General features: G+C 46.6%; 1 protein-coding gene across 1 annotated transcript; it reads left to right on the top strand.

Annotated features, from left to right (window-relative positions):
- The first annotated feature begins 8,001 nt into the window (after window positions 1-8,001).
- Window positions 8,002-8,909, top strand: LOC144706127 (chlorophyll a-b binding protein 40, chloroplastic-like). Its single transcript, XM_078579026.1, has one exon. It carries the CDS (start codon window positions 8,043-8,045, stop codon window positions 8,841-8,843), a length of 801 nt encoding a protein of 266 aa, XP_078435152.1. The 5' UTR covers window positions 8,002-8,042; the 3' UTR covers window positions 8,844-8,909.
- The last annotated feature ends 1,132 nt before the right edge of the window (window positions 8,910-10,041 follow it).

Raw genomic sequence — 10,041 nt, 5'->3', positions numbered from 1 at the left:
ACAAAAAACAACTATATCGAGACCATGCTCAGATACCAATATGAAGTCAGTCGTCGTCGATGATGTCATCCGACTGTTAAATTCCCTAAGGAAATGTGACTACGAGATGGGTTGAATCCTAGGCGGACGTACGTGTGGGGCCCGACTCATAAGGATTCACCAGCTCTGAGCCTCGAGGTGGACAACTTGTGATAGTGACGGTGACCTTTTGACCTTTTGATGAAAGATATACTTGTTGGAGCGACGACGTTGACTACGGTGTCAAACCAAATAATTCTATTGGCGCTCACACATAACGGATGTGATGCAACATGGATATGGTCGGGATCGATCGAAGCGTGTTGCAATACAACTAGTCGTTGAATTCAATTCATGTGCAGAGTTATATGAATGATGCACTTTATGAAGGTAAATACGATGAACGCTAGACTGTCGCTAACATGGAAATTGGCTCTTCTGGTTTGTCGGGATGGGCTACTAAGGGTCAGGGGCCCCAAACTCTGGTGACTGACTCGAGGCCTCCCGATGGGGTGCCCTCGGTCAGGGTTGAAGCCTTCACTTAGAAGTTAGTTATGGGTGCCTAATTCTCTACCGGAGTGTTCTCGTCCCAAAGGGTACCTATCAACTACCCAACCCAGCTAATGACGAAGGGTAAGGGAAGGGCAAAAGGTGTGATTGAGGTGGTTCATGTGCGGTCGGTACGATGAAGAAAATAACAATACCAAGTAAGGGAAGATTAGTGGGCTGACTTGGGGAACGGGTCCTGGTGGTCGCAGTGCAAGGCGAGTCCTCGTCCCCGGAGAATCAACGTCGATAGAGGGGAAAAGGGTGCTCGTGGATGGTGTCTAGCAGCAGTTTATCGCCCGCCCCGTCATTCCACGATGAGAGGCGAGGTGGAGATGTTGACCTCAACTTCCCGACGAGTAGGCCGGCGTTCGGCGGTGATTATGTCGGCGGGGGTTACTTTCATCACCCAGAACGAGGGCGAAGGCGGAGGGTCGGTGTTGTTTTCTCGGCTACAGATCTGGGTCGTACGGGGAATGATACTCCTAGGAACAATGACAGCAGTTGAGAATCTTTCACACACCGTGGGGAAGAGGGGAGCGCTGTTGTCTGGCGGTGTTGGTGGGCGTCCAGCGGCGCTCGGGGACAGCAATCTTGTGACTTCACCTCTTCTAGGGGATAGTTTCCGACAGCCCCCCGACTGTCGTTCCAAATGGCTGGGGAAACGGGCGACCCTAGATGTTGGCGCTCCCTGTCTGCCTTGAAATTAAGAGATCAGGAGGGAAGAGGTGGAATCCCGCCAGTCTTGGAGTAGCGGAAATGTCGAAGTCTTTTGGGTCTGGACGCCGACTTTCCTAGGTAGAGAGGAATCGAAAGAGAGAAAACCATAGATCGGAGGAGGTAGGAGGCGGGGAACTTATTCAAGAACAAAGTCCTTCTTCAAAATTCCCTTCTTAGAATGTAGGGCACCTCTCCCCTCTTATAGGGTGGGGAAGGGGATGTCCTAATCTGCCCTGTTAGGATGACGTTTAAGCTAACAGCGCCACCCCAGGGCTAGCATCTGTTCTGAAAGCAACACAGTAGAAAAGACTAATGCGGAGTCCCGAATACACATGGGTAGTTCCGCCAAAACAAAGAGAAAAAAAATGAAAATGACATAAATTCATGATAAACGAAGAAAATAACTCACGCCGTGTATTTGAATTGCGGATCCTTGGCGTCGCCTCGTGTTGCAAGGTGAGGTTGCTTGCGGCCGAGTGCTGGTTCGCTTGGATGGCCCTCCATCAGGATGGGCTAGGTCCGTACTTCAGAAATCACTTGATTCATAGTTTTCAAGATATAAACTTTCACCTAATTCTAACCCAAGCGCTGTGGAGTGCAGCTGAAATATATACTTGAAGACATAATACAATTGACAACAAAGTGGAGTGGCATGCATTGTCAGTGATGTAGTTCATCATTGGGGTTTTCGTCGGTGTAATGACCGGTGCAGACAGGTGCAGCGAGAGCGTGCTGGAGACAAGCACGGTATCCCTTTGACAAACGGCAAAGGCACGGCACTAGAGCGTGATGCTGGAGGGCAAGGGTGGATGAGAAGGCTACGATAGCGGCACAGCGCAAGGCGTGGGGCATCCACACTCAAGGCAGCGACCACTCATGTGCGAAGGAGGCACAATGGTGAAGCTGCACAAGCAGCTTACAATGGCGCAGAAGGGAGCAATGGGCGGATACGATATCAGCTGGCAGAGCAAGGTTACAACGGCAGCGGCACACGCACAGTGTTAGCGGTGGTGAACCAGATGTGATTTGGTGCAACATAGGCAGGAAACGCGGTGCCTTACTATGTCATTAGCGATGATGATTAGCGAGTTCAGCGACAACCAGTGAGAAAGTTGAGCCATGTCATGGGGCGGTCAAACATACTCGCAGGTGACAGTAGATATGTTGCAACTGTGCGACGTCGTGAATGGCAAACCAAGTATGTGTCAGCCGGTGAGCGGGTTGTGACTGGCGTCTAGATTATCGATGGTGTCAACAAGCAAAAACCGCTAGGGACTGGTAAGCAAGGAGTGTGACCTAGTGTCGCCTCAGGTAGCCAAGCACCATGGCCGGATGGACTCGTCCACGTGGCTTCTTGCATAGACGATCAGCATCGTCGGAAGGCGCCCCATGTACGGTGCTGAAGATTGGCCGCGGTGGAAGTACGACTGGCGCGGTGTACAACGGTGGTGACCGAGGGCTCAAATGCAATTCCGTTCAGCTGCAGATATCGTGGCGCCAAGGCAACGCGTGGATGACCGCCCGTCGTGTGCAGAAGGAGGTTCATTTCGCACACAATCGCAAACTGGAAATTCTCGACAACATCAGTCATGCGATTCAATCGCCATGGGAGGTGGGTTCGAACAGACCACTAGTGGTTTCATCCCCGTTCTTCTTTCCCCTGGTTCTCCTTCCCTTCTCCTTCTTCTTCCTTTCCTTCTTTTATCCCCTTCCTCTTCTTCCTCTCCTTTATTCTTCCTCCGTGAGACCAAGGAGTTGAATAAAACGATTCACTCGATAAGTCCTGGTCTGAAATTTAGGGCTCCATTGTGCCCCGTCATATAGGGGCACAACGGCCCTTACTAAGGGCAGGGGAGCCCTTACTAAGGGCATAAGCACCCTTACTAGGGGGGGGGGTCTTATACATATGACCCCCCTTAATACAAATTAAAAATATCTTTGACATGTATTCGTTGACACAAACACGACACAAGAAAAACACAATGTGACACATGATGGATATGATCACGACACGACGTATACTTTCACGATGAAGGCAAAAACACAAACACGGTAATACAATGATTAAACGAGCACGAGCTGACATAAATCAAAATATTTGATGATGCGGTCGTGCTTTCACCTAGGGTATTTGAACCCAAGTGTCTTCACTTATGCCTTGGTGTGCCGAGCAGGCGAGATGCCAGCCGCTGGGGTCGTGGATGATGATGTTGATGACTCCAAAGATGTATTTGATGGAGTGAGCTGGGACGCTCCATCATGAACGCATGAATCAAATTACTACAGAGAGAGCACGGTGCTTGAGGTTGAATGCGTAGTTTCCCAGGGAGTTTAGGGCAGAGGCAGTGAATGCAGCGGTTTATTTGATTAATAGATTGCCCAATTTGGCTTCTGATGGGAAGGTGGCAGAAGAGGTATGGAGTGGCAAGCCTGTTGAGTATTCCATTCTACATATTTTTTGATGTTCAGGTCATACTCACATTCATGCTAACGAGAGTTCTAAGCTTGATCTGAATTCTAAAAGGTGGATTCATTTGGGCTGTGGAGGTGGAGTAAAGCGCTACAGGCTCTCGGATCCTGAAGAAAAGAGGATCATGGTCAATCGGGAAGTGGTGTTTGATGAAGACCATATCTTGATGGCAACCATTGCTGAGCCATCATCTCAGAATATTCTTGCGAGTAAAACATCTTGGATGGAGATGGAGGAAGTAAGAATTCCACCCAAGTTGATAATAGAACCTATGGAGACTTAGGAGCATGTGGAGGAGAGCATTGCATCTAAAAGAGGCTGGCAGCTGACAAGACCTCCTGCTCATCTACAAGACTTTGTTGCTTTTTCTTTGTTTACATGAGACGGTGAGCCAACATCATTCAGAGAGGCAATTTGTTGTCCCAAGAAGGAGAAGTGGCTGAAGGCGATGTCGGAGGAGAGAGAATCCTTGGACAATAACCACATAGGGGGTCTAGAGAAGCTGCCCTTGGGAAGCGTGGTATTGGATGCAAGTGGATCTTCAAGAGGAAGCCTCCAATGTCGAGTGCGGCCCAAACACAATACAAAGCAATTTTTATTGTGAAGGGGTTTTCTCAAAAGGAAGGAGTCAATTTCAATGAGATATTCTCACCGGTAGTGAAGCATGCATCAATTCACTTCATTTTGGTTGTTGTTGCTCTTGAGGATATGGATATAGAGGATTTGGATGTGAAGACAACATTTCTCCATGGAGATTGAGAGGAGACTATTTACATGCAGCAGCAAGAGGGTTTCATTGCACGTAGAGCTGAACATCTTGTCCGCAAATTTAGAAATTTACTTTATGAATTAAAGCAATCTCCGAGGCACTGGTACAAGAATTTTGACTCCTACATCATGTGGATTTGCTGCACCATGTGAGAGTTTGATTGTTCTTTTTACTTGAAAAAGTGTGATGATGGGTCATGCATTATTTTGATGCTTTATGTTATGACATGCTCATTAGATCCAAGAACTTACATGAGACAGCAAGACTGAAGCCACTATTGGGAAATGAATTTCACATGAAGGATCTTGGAGCTGCTAGGAAAATTTTTGGTTTGGAGATCCGTAGGGACTGGGAGAGAGGTCGCTTATGGTTGACTTAGAGGAGCTACCTTGAGAAAATTGTTGATCTCTTTGGCATGTTGAATGCTAAAGTGGCGACTACTCCCCTTGCGCATCATTTCAAGCTATCTAAAACTCAGTGCCTGAAGACTAAATATGGCTTAGCTGAGATGAAGCAAATTGTTGATCTCTTATGTTAGTGTTTTCGGCTCTCTTATGTATGCTATGGTTTGTACGAGGCCAGATATTGCTCATGCAATTGGAGTTGTGAGCAGATTTATGAGCAACCCTCGGAAGGAGCATTAGAATGCAGTGAAAGGGATTCTCCGATATTTAAAGGGCTTAGTGAGCACGGGGATTCTCTTTGAGAAAGAGAGTTCTCTATCAGCAATGGATTTTGTTGACTCTGGTTTTGCAGGTGATTTAGATAATCAGAGATCTACAGCAGGATAAGTGTTTACAGTCATTGGAAAATCTGTGAGCTGGAAGTTAACATTGTAATCTATTGTGTTATTTACAACTGAGACGGAGTACATGTTAGCTAGTGAAGCAGCAAAGAAGGTCTTGTGGTTGAAGGGATTGATGAAGGAGCTAGGGATCCTCAAAGGGGAGGTTCCTCTATTGTGCGACAGTCAAAGTGCTATATGCTTGGCAAAGAATCAGGTGTACCATGCACGTTCAAAACACATTGACGTGCGGTATCATATGATCCAAGGGTTGCTGAATTCGAGAGAGATTTCTCTTCAAAAAGTGCACATGAAGGAGAATATCGCAGACATGTTGACAAAGGTGGTCACAATGGAGAAGTTTCACCGGTGTTTGCACATACTTCACATTGGAGGTACCTCGACGAAGGTGGAGCACCTAGAAGATGATGGAGTGACATGTGCATGGGCTGGGAAGTTTGCCAAGGCGGAGATTGTTGAAAATGTCACACCCCCCATCCCTATGATTCAGGATCATGGGAGTTGACTTGGTAGATCCTAGAAAGTATGATGACATAGCACATCCTTGAGAATAGTGTCATGCCTAGTTTAAAGGGGGAATTTAGGCCATGGGTTGTGCCTATAAAAAACCCCTCATTTCTCTTGTTTTCTTCAACCATGATGTATTCTCATTTCTCTTGAGTTGAGTAGAGTTTCTTGAATGTTCTTTTGAACTAGAAGTCTCTCCTTCCCTCTCTCTCTCTCTCTCTCTCTCTCTCTCTCTCTCTCTCTCTCTCTCTCTCTCTCTCTCTCTCTCTCTCCCCCCTGGAGTTGGTTCTCTCTTAACCGTGACGACGTGGGGACACGATGAGGCCTGTGATGACGCGTTGGTGTTTCTCCTCATATCGGATTGTGATCCTCCTCTGACATCTTCTAGATTGGTTCACGCCCAAATAAACTTCTGCGAATGTATGCGCCCAACATAAGAGTAGAACTGACCAAACTATTTCGGTGTACATCATATGATAATCTCATAGACTATGAGACTACACTTAACTTGTAAATGTCTTAAAATTTAAACCATCATGGTTCGAACTAGTTTTCTTGTTGTCTTCTGATGCTTTAACACACTTATGCAAACGTTTTTACTTAACAGTTTTGAACTTGTAAGATATCCACGTGAAAGGTCATTAATCCCCGTGAAAGTTCTTCGGTCAATATATCAACAAATCAGTTAAATCCATAGGTAAGATGAAAGCTAAATCTGTCTTCATACAACTCATGTATACAGCAACAGATTGCCCTTGGTTGTTGTTCTAGATGACTAAACTTGAAGATGATTGAAAACGTAAATTCCAGCTACAGAGACTAATTCGACATCTGTTCTTCAGTTGCATTTGTATTTTCTTTGTGCTCTGCTTCCGTGCTAGGCTGAGTTCCCTTTAGTAATTACTTGAAGGTCTGCGTATGCCTCCATTCAATTAGTCATTCCCCATCAGTTTTACGATCTGTTGTACCAAAGAAAGATGTATCAGAAGACAATGGAGTAAGCCCAAACAAGGTAGCTGCATTCACAGAATTTTCCATTTGGTCAACGCTTTTCTTTTGTACGGATATGCATGAGGCTAGTATTCCAACATCTTTAGGAGAAAAAACAGTACTAAATTAATAGACAATAGTTGTTAAAACTCCTTAATCCGGGGCACTCTCTATAATTTTTTTGACTTAAATTAAAAACATATAATATTGAGATGAATCAGGTTTGAAAACCAATGATGGATAGGTTCACTGCCTAGTAAAACTTGTGTTATGTAAATAATCGGAGCTTGATTAACTAAGCTCAAGGGACATTGAAAGTTAGAAGGCTGATCCATAACTAGTATAGAATTACGTGATTCATATATCGATCACGTTAACACTACAACAAGATACTAGAAGAGAAGTATGTCACGTCATATATATGGAACAGATTATTGTTCCAATGATAAAAAACAACCGGAGATACAAGACGAGAATTATGCCAATAAAAGTCTGGAGGCTGATGCATCAATTTACTTAGTTAATCATGTCATTTCATATACCGATCACGTTAATAACCCAACGATGAAAAACAACCGGAGATACTATAAGAAAATTTTCAGTTCGTTCTATTACATAATAATAGACACTTTCATGTAGTCGATAGCTAAACAAAATGAATGACCACGCATGAACCCCGCTCATACAACAGTTGAGAATTATTGAAGAGCCTCAGTATTGTGCCCTACGGGAGCCGTCATCCTTTCAGCACCGTGTAGGACTTCAAAAAAAATTCCTTACTGATTGAGGGATGATAAAAAACTATGTTTCTCTAGTGGTAATACTCTTCGGGGTTGGTGTCGTTGCGCACAGCAGGGTTAAACTTCTTTTCTCGACGAGTAAAAGAATCAGTTGCACTGCGAGGAAAAAGGAAAATATCTGTGCATGGGTGTCACGCGGTAATATCTATTGGGTTCTGTGGCTGAGAGTGGATGTTCGTCTGGCATGTACACGGAAGTATCGAAATACGTGGAGGGGCGTCGTCGCCGTGGGTTCTCGTATCTGACAAGCGGGGAACAGGACCAATAGCGAGGAGCCGATAGATATCAACAGATAAGGACCTCATCCTCTCCTCCTCGGACCTAGTTTTTAAGAAAGGTCACAGAGAGAGAAGAGGACTCACCTCGAACGCCCAAACTCGAAGACGCTTCGCGTATCAGCCCGTGTTCAGAAGCAGCATGGCAGCCACCATGGCCCTCTCCTCTCCCTCCCTCGTCGGGAAGGCGGTCAAGCTGGCCCCGGGTGCTTCTGAGGTCTTCGGCGAGGGCAGGATCTCCATGAGGAAGACGGCGGCGAAGCCCAAGCCCGTCTCCTCCGGCAGCCCGTGGTACGGCCCGGACCGCGTGAAGTACCTCGGCCCATTCTCCGGCGAGGCGCCGTCGTACCTGACCGGCGAGTTCCCCGGCGACTACGGCTGGGACACCGCCGGGCTCTCGGCCGACCCTGAGACCTTCGCCAAGAACCGCGAGTTGGAGGTGATCCACGCCCGCTGGGCCATGCTCGGCGCGCTGGGCTGCGTCTTCCCCAAGCTGCTGGCCCGCAACGACATCAAGTTCGGCGAGGCGGTCTGGTTCAAGGCCGGGTCGCAGATCTTCAGCGAGGGCGGCCTGGACTACCTCGGCAACCCCAGCCTGGTGCACGCGCAGAGCATCCTCGCCATCTGGGCCACGCAGGTCATCCTCATGGGCGCCGTCGAGGGCTACCGCGTCGCCGGCGGGCCGCTCGGCGAGGTCGTCGACCCGCTCTACCCCGGTGGCAGCTTCGACCCCCTGAACCTGGCCGAGGACCCCGAGGCCTTCGCCGAGCTCAAGGTCAAGGAGATCAAGAACGGCCGCCTCGCCATGTTCTCCATGTTTGGCTTCTTCGTCCAGGCCATCGTCACCGGCAAGGGCCCCCTGGAGAACCTCGCCGACCACCTCGCTGACCCCGTCAACAACAACGCCTGGGCCTACGCCACCAACTTCGTCCCCGGCAACTAAGAGAGGTTTCCGTGATCTGGCAGGAGCGTCGCTCAGTTTTCTGGACTGCGTCTTCTGCTTCAGGTTCGTGGTTGTGCCTGCTGTGTGACCCAATGTCGAATCTGTCGCAGCTGTGATTAATGTACCACTATGAGTTTTGATTGAATGTTGGATCTCTTGAACTAGAATTGTGATGGGATGCCCAAACGAAGGCCCCTTCAAATAATCGTACACTCTCTGGATTAGTTCGTGGCGCTCTACAAGTAATCGTTTTAGTCCAATGCAGACGAATAGTCTCGGTTAACTTTTGGATACCTAGGATTAGCTATCGAGACGGGATGTCATGCATCTAGGGTATTGATAAATACAACCTTTGTTATCTATCTACTTTCTATGCATTTTATCAGCTACTCCATTCACTTACTAAGCTTATCATCATTCTGCATCTAAGGTCACCAATTAATTTTTACTCGGATATCATAGTGTTATTGGGTTAACCACGAGTTCGTCTCTATCATCTGAGTTTCGATGCTGCAGGGGTTGCTGCCAATTGTCTGATTAGAAGAGAGGAACATGACGATACGACTTTCAAAACTTCAATGTATGGCCGACGGGGATGATGACACATTTTCAGATCTAAAGCTGTCACCTGGATAGTGATATACCACCTGCACCATAATTCGGCGTCACTATAGGCCTAGGAGATATACGATCCCATCTCCTGATGAAACATTACCGAACGATCCTGTCTTATCTTTGTTTTGCTTCATTATAATCATGATTGAAGAGAGTGAATGTTGCATGGTGAAGCATTGGACTATAGTAGGCTTTTGATTTGAAATTTTTTTTGGCTGGATCTTAAGAAACGAAATGGCACATCAATACCCCCGGAAATATGCTAATATCTCTGTCGTAAGTCATCCATCCATTATACAGTTAGAAACTAGCCATGTGAGAATAGACGATATTAGTAAGAAAATGTAATCGGACACTATACCATTCATCAGCTTCATCTTTTTGTTAGAGTTGGTTTTCCATATATGAGTGTTCCCTTCCACTTTTACAGCTGAGCATTATTATTTGTATATTTTTCACCTCATTATTCCATCTACACCACCTATGGTTCTAATCCTATATCTAATCCCCGAGGATGACCATTACCTTGCGCTAGCTACCTCGTATTAGTTCATTATTCGAAGAGTAGAGGTAATGTCCATGA

The sequence above is a fragment of the Wolffia australiana genome, chromosome 7 (assembly GCF_029677425.1).
Source record: "Wolffia australiana isolate 7733 chromosome 7, ASM2967742v1".
Taxonomy (NCBI): domain Eukaryota; kingdom Viridiplantae; phylum Streptophyta; class Magnoliopsida; order Alismatales; family Araceae; genus Wolffia; species Wolffia australiana.
This window is presented reverse-complemented; position numbering and strand designations above follow the sequence as displayed.

Excerpts from the sequence above, each read along its gene's own strand:
- LOC144706127 (XM_078579026.1), top strand. The coding sequence starts at position 8,043 with ATGGCAGCCACCATGGCCCTCTCCTCTCCCTCCCTCGTCGGGAAGGCG.